The following is a 16,469-nucleotide window of genomic DNA, read 5'->3' as shown; positions in this document are numbered from 1 at the left end:
TGACAAAAGGCATACGTTACACGTACAACCTCTCACTGTTTCTTAAGGTTTGAGATCATACGGGCAGTATATATGTTTAGTTGATCAACTGCACAATAAAAAGATGAAGAATCTACCTGGCATGTTACATCAAAGATGGAGGGTGCACTAAGCTGCCACTAACCCTTAGCTTCTAGAAGCTAGGTAGGGTTGGTTGATGAAGTGCGTATGTGTACAAGAAAAAGCTCTGGCAGATATTAATTTCACATGGCATCAAAAGTACACCTAACTAAAAAATGGACTGTACCTGTTTATTAGCCGTTATTTTAACCAATAATTAATTAGCCACCAAGCCACTTCACTATGTGCTTGAGCACTTCCATATATATAGTTCAATTTCCACATATGATACGATAGGTGATCAACTATATGTATTTGGAAGATTCTATTAGTTTTTTTCACTGCACCACAATGCATGGATATTGGATTTGATCACTCACAAGATGAACAGCAATGTCATATGTTAGGTTGCGTTTTGGGGATATTAATCAAAGCAAAGGGAATATATTAGACGAACATAATCAAATTTGTTGCATTTTCGTTTATTCTTCTTGAAGCACCGACAGTGCGTGTCGTCTATAGTGGCATGTGACATTCCCTTGATTATATGACGATACTTCATCAAATGAAAAAAGTAATGGGGGGAAGATCTAATTTCTAACAAACAAATGTGAACTCATCCTGTTGGCTCGCTGCTGGCTTTGGAAGCACATTCCAATGACAGATCGGTCCACTCCACGTCACGACCAAACGAGAAAATGAGCAAACCAAACGTGTAGTCTTTCATAGTTTCCTGTGAAGTCTCAATACGTGAATTAATTTATTTATCTATTTATTTATAATCATTCTATATACATCTAACTATGAATATGTGTGGAACTGAATTGATATGAGCTATATATTCTTCTTTTGTGTTTTCCGATGGGCATTCCACTAATTAATATGCTATAATTGACTTGTTATAGGTCCATATACCACCGATCTGAACGAGATCGACTATAAGTTAATATCCTCTGCAAAATTTTGGATTTGTTCTACAACATGTTATATTACCAAATTTACATGTCTCGGCATGCAAGTTTTGCATGTATATAGTATTTCTCAAACTTGTGCCATGGTAAACAAATATATATACCAATAATGTAATTTATAAAGACTTCCAATAAGATACCATTTGGAAAATTTTCTACAATGATGCCACATTTTTAATAAACAAAAGCTATACGCAATGATATTGTCTCATACTCTTTCTCGCAATTGGATGAAGAATCTTGCAAATTTGCATAGGGTGATAATTTTAGGATCGAAACCCAAATCTCTTGAGCAATCCTCCTATCATTTTCCAAATTAAGAGTGTGATTGGCATAGCTCCCAGAGCTGATTCTATGCTGAATCCAGTAGGAGCGCTACCAAATAGCTTTCCAGAGAGAAGTGATTCTCTGCTGATTAAGTGAAATGGACTAAGAAGCTAGAATCTAAAAAAATAGCTTTTTTAGATTCTGTAAAGTGATTCTCCATCCTGATTTTAAAAGATTATGCTAGGGAATCAAAGAGAATCACTTCCGGACACAGAATCACTTCTCTCAGAATTAGCTCCCATAGAGAATCCGAATCAGATGTAGTACATGTACATGCTCATTGTGGTTTTGATTCTTCAAGAATATTTTTCTCTTTTGAAGGTGACGCTTTAAGTTACTTCTAAAAGCACCATGGAGTTGACTTGCTTGCTTCGTCTTGACATAATTCTCATATGTTAGTTGTTCTTTTTTTTCGAAATATGTTAGTTGTTCTTAACTAGTAGCAACATATATGCTTGTAGTCACTGCTAATTTATAGCGCATCTATATATAGCATATTAATAATATGCCAAGAAGTTCTGCTTCTAAACGAAGAAGATAGCTAGCCTTTCTCGCTCTCTCTTTGATCTCAGTTAGGAAACTAGTGATGTGGTGGGTAAGAGACAGCTGCAGAAGCATCGGGTCAAGTAATGGAAGAAAAAGGATGCAGGGTCAACTGCAGCAAAAGTTAGGAAAGAACATCAAAGTATAGCATAGAATTTAGTTAAGAACAAAAGCACAAAAGATTAGCCAGCAACGATGCTTAACTACAAAAATTAATGGAACAGGGAGCAGACCGTTCGACTTCCTCAAAATCAAATCACAATGCTCCAGCAAACACAGATTTCAACATCTTTTTCTCTTTCTCTTTGAGCCCAGTCGTAACCACGTGAGTACTAACTGTTGATCTCCCGCCCTGCAGGATGGAATGTTGGATGAAGAAGAGAAGCTAAACATGGCTGCAGGTGCACCCGTCACCTCGTTGCAAGCCCAGGCGATTCAAGCACAAACATATGTTCTTCCCATCTGAGTAGCTTGTACTCACTGTAGCCCTGGATACAACCACTGCCATCGCGCTGTTTGTTGCTTCTGCATCTTGCTTCACCGGCAGCGGCGACGAAGATGGTAAGGACGGCTGACTCGGCTGGCTTATGGACAGGTTGAGGTCGATACAGCAGCCAAGGCGCGGCGCGGACACGCCGCTGTCGTGGTCGCTGCTGCGACCGGCGCAGCTGGTCTCCGGGGAGCAGCTCGACCTCGCCGCCAGGTGGTCCTGGTGGCTGTTGGTGCCTGGTCGTTCTGGTCCTGCAGCGGCGGCGACGCTAAGCGGGCGGTGCGTTTGCGGGTCGATACCCCGGGCAAGGAGCTTGCGCTTGATGTGCGTGTTCCAGTAGTTCTTGATCTCGTTGTCAGTACGGCCCGGCAGCCGCCCGGCTATCTGAGACCACCTGTTTGTTTCGCAGCAAGAATAACTGAATCAAAACAAGTATAAATAAACAAGACAATTGTTTTAATTCTATATCCTTTCTCATAATCAGTTAATCAGGCCGGTTCTCTCCCAAAACGAGCTAGAAGCTGCATGCTGTATAGTATGCGTGCAATCAGTAGTAACACGTACTTGTTTCCGAGGAGGCCGTGGAGCTTGATGATGATGTCGTCTTCCTCCTCTGTGAAGTTGCCGCGCTTGAGGTCAGGCCGCAGGTAGTTGATCCACCGCAGCCGGCAGCTCTTGCCGCAGCGCAACAGCCCCGCCGCCTTGGGAAGCGACCTCCAGCTGCCCTCGCCGTGGGCCTTGATGTAGGCGACGAGGCGTTGGTCCTCCTCCTTGGTCCAGGCGCCCTTGTTCGTGTGAGCCTTCTCGCAGCACGGTGACCTCCCCATGTCCGATCCGATGCTTCTCGATCGCAACACTTAGTGTTGCAGATGTCTGGTGGTGAGTGTTGAGAGAGAGATGCCTATATGAGCTAGGATGAGCGAGAAAGAGGGCCCAATTGACAACCCTTGCGAAGCCCTAGGGATGGATCTGCTCATTTGCTGGTTAGGTAATCTTTTTTGCCTTTTATTTTGCAGGGTTATATATGTTTGTTTCTGGTAGTAGGTATCATTCTACCGTCACGGCAGGACGCAATTCTGTCTTGGTTTCCTAATGGTATCTATGGTTGTTAGTCATACTAGCCTATCAACCCATGCTGGGCTAATTAGAATTAATATAAAAATAAAACTTATAGCTAATAATAGTAATTATAATTATCTATCTTACGTCTTTTTATTTATTATATATTCTAATATATATTTTAAAATACATAATTAAAATATATATTTATCATATCTAATTATAATAGATTTTATTTTGCACCACACATCCATATGTATTTGATATATATTTAACTGAACCATGTGTTTGTGCACTGGTATTCTTATTTCTTTAATCATACATGAATATGTGGTTAGTATTTTTATATAAATAATAACAAAAATAATATATTAATAATGATAAATAGTAATTTGGAATTTTATATTGGTGCTTTAATATTTTGTTATAATTATATAATTTAGATTTAGATTAATTAGGGAATATTTTAACTTTTAATAATTATATAATTGGATAATTTATATGCAAATTTATGGAATTGTTTGCATTATTTTTATAATGACATAGATTGGTAATTTACACGAAGATTAGGACGTTACTTTAGATTTTTTTATAGCAGGGGTGGGTAATTCAGAGACATATTTAGGGGGTTAGTTTAGTCTATTTTTGTAATGGTAAAGGTGGATAATTTATTAGGAAAGATAACAAATCCAATGACTATTATAATTAGTTATCGGATCGATTACAGATGTTTCAAATTTTTATGAGAATTTCTACTATTTCTTTTTTTTAGAGTGTCCACTTAGGATCCTTGGTGGTTTCATGTGGAGTTTCAAAAGGAGATTTCAATTAGTAATAGTAAGATTAACAACCACACGCACGTTTTGGTTGATACTATTTTTGAAGTTTCAAAATTTTGACTATTAATATATTGTCGTATATATAACATCATAATATGTCATGTGCCATAAATATTTTGCATTGAAAAGTAGTGTTGGATAATTTATTTTTCTTATCTTTTGTCAGATTTAGGAGTATTTCCAGCTAGACAGTGTTGGATCATCTTGTTTATTTCTAAAGATGTTATCTTGATTTCAAACCAAGCATTTCAATAATGTTTGAAGCTACGATGTTTTTGGTAAAAAAAAAGGAGGACCAGCTAATAAAGCCATTCAATTAGACAAATACAATAACCACTCTCCCGGATCCAAAACATAGGTCATTTTAGTTTTGTCGTATGTCAACTCATCCAACAAGACATATATATTTGATGGTGATTGGTGTTGGATTTATTGAATATGATTCGATCTTGTAGATGTTAGTGCATTTTTTATTAGTCAAACTTAGAGAAGGTGATTTAGATCGAAACTAAAACAACTTACAATTTGAAAGGGGAAATAGTAAAGAATCAAACCAACAATCATGGGCGAACTATGATTTTCTTTTTGGTGAGCAACCCTTCCTTACAATAATCGAAATTGCGGGTGTTGTTTCCCTTTTGTTTTGTAGTAGTGGTGATCGACTACTTTTCTCGGCATATGGTTCACGTACCTAGCTATGTCGTCGTCAGCTTATAATCTTCTTTTGAATTGGAATTATTCTCCCTCCCCGGATGTATTTGTTATATTAGCGACCTTTTAAGATTAGTTGACGAGGGTAATCGGTAGGTAGCCCTACCTGCCGTAGCTTCTTCCACCTTTTATGAAGAGTCGGAGCAGCAGTCTTGTGTAGGGACGAAAACCCGTAAAACAATGCAAGAAACAATGTGCACTAGTTGCTGAGGTGAGCATTAGGCTATCCGCACATGGTGTGGTAAATGCATCTGAACGCTAAAGATGCAGATGGAAGTCCCGCACCAATGGTCCTCCAAGATTTCGTGTGCTACGGTATGCTCTCTCTCTGCCGCCGCCACATCCTGCCTTATTGGTATTGTTCGCCTAAACAGTCATTTAGTCCGTTTAAACGCTACACAGTGGCACATCGTTTCCGTTTAATCGATTGTTTTCACCGTTTAAATAGCCGTTTTTCCCGTTTAAACACCCGTTTTGCCCGAATAATGGTGACCGACTGTTTACTGTTTAGCGTTTAGGATAACATTGTTTATTGGTGATGCGGTGCGGATAGCTTTATACGCTATTTGTCAATTGACCTTTTTAATTCTACAAAAAGTATGTCCAACTTTTTAGTTCTGTAGTTGGCTTTTATTTTATATATATATGTATATAATCTTTTTCTTAATCACTATTTCTTCAAGTGTAACAACGATATATCAGTAATCTAGGTTGTGAAATCACTGCACCTGTGTCGCAAATGGTACGTCTTCTTATTGGAGACGTTATATATTATATATATATAGACCAGAATTGAAGCATCTGTATATATATGCATGGCAAGTTTGCTCATAACAAATGCATGGCAATATGGCATGTTGTACATATACGTACGATCAATGTAATACAAATGTCAAATAAAAGATTACTCTTGTATATGTGTGCGACCCATTATCGATCAGTATGATGAAGATGGTTGCATCGGCAACGCTAGCTTGCAGTCTGCTATGAAACACATGCATGCGTACGTTGTAAAATGCGGAAATATATATGTAATTTAAGTCAGCAACAGACACACAAACACACGTGTTTGCAATATAATATTTGGTTGGCGGCTACTGCAAATGAAATATAATAAAGCACACAACGTCATCATCAAGAACGATCGTGGTAATAAATAAATAAATAAATTAATTAATTGCATAAAAGAATTAATTAGAGACGATCGAGGATTAGACAGGATCTCGGATCGGTACGGTTAGCTACCAGGATGCCTGCCCCTGCGGCCCCGTATGTAGGAGTGGTAGGTAAAGGAGGAGCACGGTACGGTGCCCATGACAACGATCGCCACCAACCGCTTTGGTAGGTTAGGTACGACGCATACGACATAGTAGGCTGCTGCAAATACACACCGCTACATGCATGCCCACCTGGACCCGTTACTACGACGCGACGTACTCTATATATGTTTCTAAGACTGCTACTTGCTTGTCTACTTCTGCTCGATCGTCGTCTATCTTCTCGTATGTGTGTGTGGGTGGGTGCAGTGGATGGGTGGGGATCAGTGTGTGTGTTCTCGAGATCCAGCAAATTATATATTCAGCCTACACACTCAACGGAAAAACCAAATTCAGCTAAGCATCAATAATGACATGTGTCTACCACCAGTTCTAGAACCAAATAAAGCAAATGGATAAATATAATGTGCAAAAGGTTTGAAGGGCCTCTACAGCTCTACTTAGCAAAGATCGGCCTACGTACAGTACAGGTGGTAAATGGCCTTTTTTTTCCCTATAATCTAAGGGCGGGCCCTAAATGGATTGGGCTCTAATCTTATTCAATTTTGAGCTAAAAAAATTAAGGATCAAATAGAATTCCGAAGAGAGCGTTAGGGCCATGACTCATTACCAGCCTACGAGAGAAGATCCGGTGCGGCAGTGGGAATGTTATAGAGGATAAGGACGATAGTGCTAGCTGTGGAACTTGCAATATTGAGATTATTTTCAAATGATTATCGATCGTCTCCTGTACTGTCTTACTCTATCTGACCGTACGTATTCCAGGCGAGATCAGTGTATGTACCTACAAGGACCAACATGAAAAAAATGGATTTTTTAAAATAATATTATTTTAATAGTTAATCGCAAAAATAAATGCAAAAATGAAAAAAAAAATACAAAAATAGGTGCCTGTCGGCTATTGGGGAGCCGACAGGACTTGTATCGGCTGTTCAAAAGCCGATTGCCCACGTGGCATCTGATGTGGCGCACGCGACCCTCGCGGAAGCGGCCTATCGGCGCCAAAAGGCCTTGTCGGCCCTTGGATAGCCGACAGGCTCTAGTCGGGCCGATTGGTTGTCGGCCCAATAAGGGTTTCGGGCCAACAGACATCTATCGGCCCCCAAAAGGCCAACAGGACCTTATCGGCTCTCCAAGGGCTGACAGGTCCTTATCGGCTCTCCAAAGGCCGACTGGCCCTTGTCAGCCCCTGGGTGGCTGACAGGTCCCGGTTTTGCCGACAGGTCCCACCAGCGTCGATTTTTCTTATATATACACCTCGATTTAGGCCAGTGGCAACAAAAATTTAGCTGGAGTAGTAATGGCTAGTGGGGGATCGTCTAGTGGGAAGGATTTCAGCTTCGGGGGAGAAAAGGGGGCTAGGAAAGGACCACCAATAGTGTGGGCTGGTTCCATTGGCCCTGAGCTTTTTTCAGAAGCGGTGTATGAGTTTCCAGTTGAGAGTAAGAGTGATTTCACCAAGGATTCACCGTTGAGAGGGTACGATAACTGTAGAGAAGATTGGCCAACATGCATGCATGGTGAGAATTGCTTAGTGCAGATGTGCGCCGAGGGAACGGATGGAGGTCGTCGTTTCTTCAAGTGCCCTCGAGCATGGGTAATTTTGAGTACTAAGGGTGTGCTGGATATGTTTAATATGTATTGTATGATTTACACTACATTTTGTGTTTCAGGCATCCAATGCTCTAGAGAACTGCAGGTTTGTAAGATGGGTCGATCCTCCCCCAATTCATCCTCACACGGAGTACATCTATTATCTGCAGAATCGTATCATCGATTTAGAAATGGAAGTAAGCACCGACAACAACGAAGAGGAGGAAGATGAGAACAAAGGTGCCAGTCCACCGAAGGAACCATGCACTAATCCATATTGTAACTTCCCGTGTCACAACAACAATGGGCCTCCGGTTCCGCCGGCACCGCCAGCACCTCCTTCTACGGGAGGATACAATGGAGACGGTTTGACGCTATTTGCTAAGTGGGAGAACTATTAGGAGTTACATATCGTGTTCGCCCGATGTTGTATTAGTATTTCTTGTTTGTTAGAATTACCTAAGGCATGTTAGGTTTAGTCCTGGACCTTGTTACTGTTGTTTTCAACAGGTCCTCACATGTCATTTCATGTGTTGTGCGCGTTGAATTATGTAAAGCACTACTTTGTTTATGTTGAATGTGTGAAGTGTGTTTTTTCATTTGATTTTGGTTTGAAAAATTGAGAAGAATAATGTAATGAACAAATAAATTGTATACGGGTTGTACTAGACGTTGTGGCCGACATATGACTCATAGAGTTGTCATATCCCACTGCAAAGCTGCGTCGGACTCATTGATTGGCTTGTCTGTCCTGGCGTGCGAGTGCAGAAGTGTGGTGCAGTGAACGGATATCGCTTTTCCTGGCGTGCGAGTGCAGAAATGTAGAGCAGTGAGAGGTCATGTCCGTGTTTAAAGTGCGGGGCAGTAGTGTGTAGCGTGCGAGTGCTGAAGTGTGGAGCAGTGAAAGGTCATGTCTGTGCTTAAAGTGCTTGAACTATTGATGTGAAACTTCACTGAGATGCTAAATTATAGACTCCATGACTCCCTCGCTGTTTGAAAGGACGATGCAGGCAGCCTTGCGTGTATAAAAGGTGAGGATGTGGTTGCCGAGAGCACAGGCAATTTACCTTCCACATATTTTCAGTTAGTCCAAACAAACCGTGATGAGCTCCTCATCTAGGGCAGCTTTGCGTCGGGAAATGGAGGCTCAATTAGGAGGCCCTCCTAACGATCCAAATAGATGTATTATAGATTGCAAAGTATAGCCGAAAGGTGTAGAGCCACCCTATTGCTATTGCCAGATGCGTTGTGTTCCGAACATATCTCGTGATTACGAGACTTTTGGGCAAAGGTATTGGTCTTGTAAGAATATCGAGGAAGTCCAAAAAGCAGGTGCAATATCACAGGTATAGATGTATTTTTAAATATGTTTGTTGTTCTTTTATTTTTTATAATAAATTTGTTTCGTTTTTTGTTTATGAAAGCACGTTGGTAATGAGACGCATACTCATTATTGTCATTTTCATGAGTGGATTGACATGTGGATCACTCATCGTGATCAGCAATATATGGCGTGGTTGAAGAAGGTAGATGATGATGTAAGCAAGTGCAAGCGCAAGAAAGCAGAACGGGCTGGACGTGATAAGGGTACTGGCCGTGAATGATGGATGTTATACTGCTCTGTTTCATTCGGATGAGTCGTGCTGTCAGAATAAGTTATGTTCCTTCCCGACAATATGTTGCGTGTTTGTTTTCAGAAGCCTATTCTGGCTGCCTATGTATTGTTGTTTGTTAGAATTACCTAAGGCATATTAGGTTTAGTCCAGGACCTCGTTACCATTGTTTTCAACAGGTCCTCACATGCCATTTCATGTGTTGTGCGCATTGAATTATGTAGAGCACTACTTTGTTTATGTTGAATGTGTGAAGTGTGCTTTTTTCGTTTGATTTTGGTTTGAAAAATTGAGAAGAATATTGTAATGAACAAATAAATTGTATAGGGTTGTACTAGACGTTGTGGTCGACATATGACTCATAGAGTTGTCATATCCCACTGCAAAGCTGCGTCGGCCTCATTTAATCATGCATTGGATTCAACTATGAAGTGAAGTGACATAAGTTGACGTTGAAAGGACGCTAATTGATTGGCCTGTCTGTCCTGGCGTGCGAGTGCAGAAGTGTGGTGCAGTGAACGGAGATGGCTTTTCCTGGCGTGCGAGTGCAGAAGTGTGGAGCAGTGAGAGGTCATGTCCGTGTTTAAAGTGTGAGGGCAGCAGTGTGGAGCGTGCGAGTGCAGAAAAGTCTATAAGTACTTGTTCTGAAAAGTCTAGTTGTAGCTCACATGTTCTGAAAAGGCTACTTGTAGGTCGCCAGTTATGAGAAGTCTATAAGTACGTCAGAGGTCATTAAAAACTTTCAGCTAGCGGGCAACTCACAGATTGTAGTACAAAGTACACATGCTGATTAATTAGACATTGAAATTACAAAATAAATTGCACTGGCATGTGCATGGAACACACTAACGTCGTGTTCGAACTACACCTAACATGCCTTAGGGAATCTGAAATGCGGAGATTAAATGATATTGATCTACTGAATGCACCGAGGATACTTCCCCTTCCTAATAGCCTCGAGCCCCGCCTCCTTCGCATGGCGGGCCCTCTCTCGCTTCCTCTCCCTTTCAGCTTCACGCTCCTCCACCTGCTAACGTTCCATATCTGCAAACCTCTTCTGGATCTCTTATTGATCTTTCTTGCGCTTCTCCTCCATTTTTTCCTCGTGCAGCATTCGCTGCCACCTTTTCGCAGCCCACCTTGCTTTGCGCTCAAAGTGTTTCTTAGCTTCCAGGGATTGCTCCGTGTCCAGCCACTGTATGAAATCACAAAGAGGTGGTGGACTCTATTTCCAAACCGAGTTAGATTTCACTTATTGAACTCTGAACGTGCAAACCAGATAGTTCCAGGTGGTACCTTCGGTTTGTCCTTGCCGTAGCGCTTTGGCGGGTCGTACTCGTAGTTGTCACACATGAAGAACCTCATGTCGTAGTCGTCGCCCAATACTTTGGACTCCATCAGCTTGCACAACGAACAGCAGAAGCACATTGGAACCTGCACTTCTTGAGGTATAGGTTCTCTAATCTTATTCCACAGAATATAGGTGGAACCAGAGGAAGACACGATGGTAATACGGGGATGTAGAGTGGTTTCCTATGTGATGGGGTGATGTCCCTATTTATAGATGGAGGTAAATGATCTATAGGCATAGTTCACACAACCTGAAAAGCGCACAAAAATCAATTGACGTACGAGCACATACACATACAGTGAACGAGTGGAGGTGTAAAAGAATCCGATGCAACCTAATGTGGCATCCAGGAGCGTCACGGCGTGGGATACGCAATCATCATACACAACTATCGCGAAGGAAAATACGACAACTACAACATAATAAGAAGTGCAACTACAATTTCCTAAACCTACTTCTTCGGTTTCTTCCTGACAAGCTGATCAGACGGAAACGTGAAATGGTCCGTTGCCTTGTGAGTACGTGGCTCCAGGCGGTGAAGTGGAGTGGTCTGGACTGGGTTGTCCTGGGTCTTAAATTCGGGTCTCTTTGCAAATATTTTCAATTCATTTAAATCTAAAGCAATAAGCATGTTCACTATATTTCATTAGAATATGTATTCTGACACAAATCTATATTAAAATAAGCTATATTTCATTACAGTATGTATTAAATATTTCATTGCAATATCTATTAAATTTTCAATCTATAAGTTAACTAAAATTAACTAAATAAACGCTATATCCAAGTACTAAAATTGTGCAATAATACTGTATTTCTTTCTGACAATCAATAAGTACGTACACTATATTTCATTCGAATATGTATTAAATATTCTATACAATTCTATACACCATCATGATTTACTTAATACCGAATATATAAATCTAACTACAATAAAAATAATGTTAATTAACAAATACTGTAAGTAAAACACACTAAAATTAAAAAATAGCTTAATTACAAATGACATAATTGAAAAAAAAAACTCACCGTGGGGGCGCCGCCCGGTGTGCCGGTGTGGCACGCGCCGCCGCCGGCGGCCCCCTCAAACCGCCGAGCCGAGCGCCGGCCGCGCGCTGAGGCGGCGGAGGCGCGGCGTCGGCGCCACCCGAGCAAAGGCGGCGGAGGGCAGGGGAGGCGACAGCGCGCGACAGGAGGAGGCGGAGGCGGGGGCGTGCAACCGGAGGAGGCGGAGGCAGCGGCGCGCGAACCGGAGGAGGCGGAGGCAGAGCGGTAAATGTGGTGGCGGTGAATGGGCGGCTGGGTGAAACGGGGCTATAAATTGCCGATAGGCCTGTCGGCCCTCCAAAGGCCGATAGGGACCTTATCGGGCCGATAGATCTTGTCGGCCCTTGAATGGCCGACAGGCATCTATTCGGCCGACAGGCCACGATGGCAGCCCGCCTAGCGGGCGGAGCCGACGTGGACCGCGCTAGTCGGCCACTCAAGGGCCGACAGGCCCCTATCGGCTATTGAAGAGCCGATAAGAGGCTAGTCGGCTCTCTAGGGGCCGACTGGCTACTACTTCTGCAATTTCTTCAAACCAGCATTTATTTTTGCTATTAACTATTAAATTAATATTATTTAAAAAAAATTCAAAAAAATGTGACCCCATGACGATCTTTCGAGCCTCTGAATAATTTTCTGGACACTGGACATCATCAGTGCCATGCTGTTGCGTTTCAATTTGTCGATATATATGAGGTTAGGGCCTTGATTTCGTCAAACCGAAGGATGGAACAAATTTAGAGAAAGACATGCATATATATGGTGGCAATATATAAATTAAAAATTCAAGGCCAAATGGGGATCGGATCGGACATCATTATTATATATTATATATACATAACCAAAGCAGAAGCTTTCTGAAACCTAACAGTACTGTTCCTTTGTTTTACTGGATGTATATAGGGGGCTCTTGCGCATTTACTGCGGTCCTATGATTGATTATTGGCTGCCTGCATGTTCTAGAAGGGGGTGCTACGACCTAGCTACCAAGCATATTATCATAGTTTAGGGCCAGTGGACAGATTATCGTTTGCCCACTAGCTAGGACCATTGGGAGCACTAGGTTCCTAAACAATATTTAGTAATAGCTTGCTGATTATTGAATTACTAAAAAATTATTCAGTAATTGGTGTAGAATATACTGCTACACCTAAGATGTAGAATAGCACATGTGTAAGACTTTTATCACAATATCTATTCCTGAATTATAATTTACAAATGTATTGGCTTAATAATCTGCACTGCACGAGTTTAGACTATTTAGTTGTTAACTATGACCTTTCTCTCTGTTCAAATCTATCTATGCCGTTGTGGTTTTTAGGGGGCTATTACTAAATATATTTACTTACTAGTTACTTACAGACATACACATATATATAATTAAAAGTTAATTTCAGTAAAAGAAGTGATATATTTACAAGAATTTTGAACTGATAAGCATGCATGCACATAAGTTATATTTACTTACTAGTTCATCAACCCCTACTTCGCATGGTCTGGTAATTTTAGAGATATAAGTATTAGAAATTCATGAAAGAATTAGGGCCATAGCTAATAATGAAATTTGCTTACTCTAACATAATACTCATATGGATACATACTATCCTTATCTAGTTATAATAAACTTTAGTTACCAGTTACTCATTGCACCTTTTCTTCTATGTTTATATTTTTTTTCACTTTCTTCATCGCACCTTTATATGCATTTGATATGTGCTTATTAATTGAATCCTTTTGTTCGGGTCATGTGTTTATAATGGAAATCTATATTCTCATGGTCGCTTATTCCATATGCATATACGGTCATGGTGCACATCATGCATGTGGAGGTGGAGGTATTCACTTAGAGCAGCATAGATATTCCAACGCTCTGCCAGTATACACCATTATTTTGATGTGATAATGTCATATTAGTATTGAATTAATCCTCCCACTCGTATATGAGTGATTGATCAATAAACGGAACTTTGATGGTGATTGCAATGGTTGGTTCTCATTTGGCGGTGGTAGTTGGTGGTTAGTAGCACAAGAACACCACTCAATAGTGCCTAGCTAGTATAGCTCCTTTGCATGAGCATTGCTTTCACTACTCTGTATGGCAGCTGCCCCCACAATCATCTTAATTTCTAAATAATCCCTAGTATATTCTTTCAGTAGGTTGGGACAAAATTCAAAAAAAAAAACTTGCTCTCTTAACAAAGTGCTCTTTCTTTTGTTGGCCTTCACCTTCTAGAAGCTAGATCTAGCCCCACTGCCCCAGTGAGTGACTTACGTACTAGCTGACAATGGTGAAATGGACTCCATACCTGTCCCTGTCTGACGGATACATGTATATATACACGTCAGATTGTATGGATCCAGTAATTCGCTTAAAGCTTACAAAATCATTTTATGATCTCTCTTGTGCTTAGGGTAAAAAGATGCGACATAATAATGAGCGCAATATACATACTCCATTTATTTGTTTCATTGACAATATATATATACGAGGACTACATGCTAAAGTACAGTTGTATACCACAGTCAATTCCATGCATCATGGCTATACTTTGAGAAGAAAAAATCAATGCTTCAGTGTGATATGTAATTATAAAGCTAGATATTGACTCAAAGGTGATGGAGGGTGCACTAAGCCGGCCACTTAGCCTTCTAGAAGCTGGGTAGCTACCTAGGGTTGGTTGATCAGGGAAAGGCTCGGGCAGATATATATCTTTGTCATGGCATCACACAAGTGGACCTAACTGAAAACAGGTGTGTATACCTGTTGAACCGATATTTTAACAGATTATCGACCAAGCTCAAGCATAATTTGTCGTGCAAACATTCAATTCTCACATATGATATGATAAATAATGATAAACTATATATGGAAGGTTATATGTGCATTAGTCTCTATCATTTGCAATGCACTGGACGATATTATTGGATTGTTGTCATACCACTCAAAATATAGAGCAGCCTTTGTCGTGTTAAGTCGTGTTTCATGCATGCATGGTATTAGTCAAAGGGAGATATGGCCAATATACTAGAAAATGATAAAATTTGTTGCATTTCTATTTGTTCTTTCTTGAACCAATCGCATCGTCTATAGTACAACTTCTAGTGGTATGTGACATCTCCTCGGTCGTGATATATATACCTCAAATGAAGACTTAACGGGGTAAACATCAAGTCATCACTAATAAACAGAAAACTAATAATGCAAAGTTCCTATATGCGTGGATGTGTGTTGCACAATTGGAGAAATATGACATAATATTATATTGTAGAACTCTACATAAACTTAGTTTAAGTATATATAGCAGTCTGAATATATTAAATGGAAAATTAGTAGCACGACCTAAGAAAACAATTCATGAACTGCATGATGAGTACGCGTGTGTTTTGCTCATCCATCTGGAAGAGAACCTAGCTTCTCTCGCTTGTCCTCACGATGGTGTGGTAGGTAAGAGAGCTGGCCTCCATTCAATATTACTAGAACATTGCGCGGCGTTGTCGCGCAGAAATATACCCTCCAGTTCAGGTTTATTTTAAGAAATTAAACTGCAAAAAGTCCGGGGCGATTTTCGTAAAATTGATAGACTGCGGGGGTTATTTGGTAAATTTGGTGTCGACGGAGTACCGGTCGATTACTGAAAAGTTCAAGGGGTTTTTCATAAAATTGATGGACTTCATAATCATTTTAACAAAGTCCAGGGTTTTTTTTACAAAATTCACGGAGTACGGCACGATTACTAAAAGGTCAGGTTTTTTTAAGTAAGACTCCACGAAGTCCGAGGGGTTTTCCATTAAATTGATGGACTCCGTGTTCATTTTAACAAAGCTCGGGGTTTTTTTGCAAAATTTACGTCCGGATCGCGATCCGACGGCCGATGTTTTCCGGCCTACGTGGCCTATCTCTCCGACAAAATTTACGTCCTTATCTATTCTTGACCGTCGGATCGCGATCCGACGGCCGATGTTTTCCGGCCTACGTGGCCTATCTCTCCGACCAGAACCGCGACGCGGTTTCAGTCATTAAAGATGTGTTCATGCAAAAGCTCAAAATTAACCCCGGCCCGGATGTGTACTTTACGTGGATTTGACGAGAATTTGTGTCGCTTTTCCCAAACACCGATGAAGATCGACGCTGCTGCATGCAGAAGCGTCTGGATTATTCAAGTAACGGAGCGTGGTATCATATACTCCAAACATAAAAAACAGCTCATGCCCACTTTGCACATTGAGTGGACCACACCTACGCTGCAACATGTTTACGTTTTCATCATCGCTTTGCGTAAAAGGGTTAATCCAAGGTTGCAATGCTTCCTACAGTTATCTATTTAAGTTAGCTCATCCCACTCTCAACTTCCTATTTGGGAATATCCTTGAGCTACCATGCCATGCATGTACTCCAACTATGGCCCACCTTAAGGAATTGACGTCCTCGTCGAGAGTTGAGCTAACTCACCACACGGGACACAGGTTCAGGATCGACTTTCCTGGACACGTCCGTATGTCCAGTGCCGGTGAATGTGCCATAACGTGACCACACATGGAACCACGC

General features: G+C 41.0%; 1 protein-coding gene across 1 annotated transcript; it reads right to left on the bottom strand.

Annotated features, from left to right (window-relative positions):
• Window positions 1–2,124: 2,124 nt before the first annotated feature.
• LOC120663722 (myb-related protein 308-like) lies at window positions 2,125–3,420 on the bottom strand. The gene is made up of 2 exons (XM_039942619.1): window positions 2,995–3,420; window positions 2,125–2,824 (listed from the first exon to the last, which is right to left on the bottom strand). Exons 1-2 carry the CDS (start codon window positions 3,255–3,257, stop codon window positions 2,326–2,328), a joined length of 762 nt encoding a protein of 253 aa, XP_039798553.1. The 5' UTR covers window positions 3,258–3,420; the 3' UTR covers window positions 2,125–2,325.
• Window positions 3,421–16,469: the final 13,049 nt, after the last annotated feature.

Source organism: Panicum virgatum, chromosome 3N (genome assembly GCF_016808335.1).
Source record: "Panicum virgatum strain AP13 chromosome 3N, P.virgatum_v5, whole genome shotgun sequence".
Taxonomy (NCBI): Eukaryota; Viridiplantae; Streptophyta; class Magnoliopsida; order Poales; family Poaceae; genus Panicum; species Panicum virgatum.
Note: the sequence above shows the minus strand (reverse complement) of the source record. Positions and strands in the feature narration are given on the sequence as shown.

Excerpts from the sequence above, each read along its gene's own strand:
- LOC120663722 (XM_039942619.1), bottom strand. The coding sequence starts at position 3,257 with ATGGGGAGGTCACCGTGCTGCGAGAAGGCTCACACGAACAAGGGCGCC. Across the intron at positions 2,825-2,994 it reads CACGGCCTCCTCGGAAACAA|GTGGTCTCAGATAGCCGGGC; the intron begins GTACGTGTTACT and ends CGAAACAAACAG.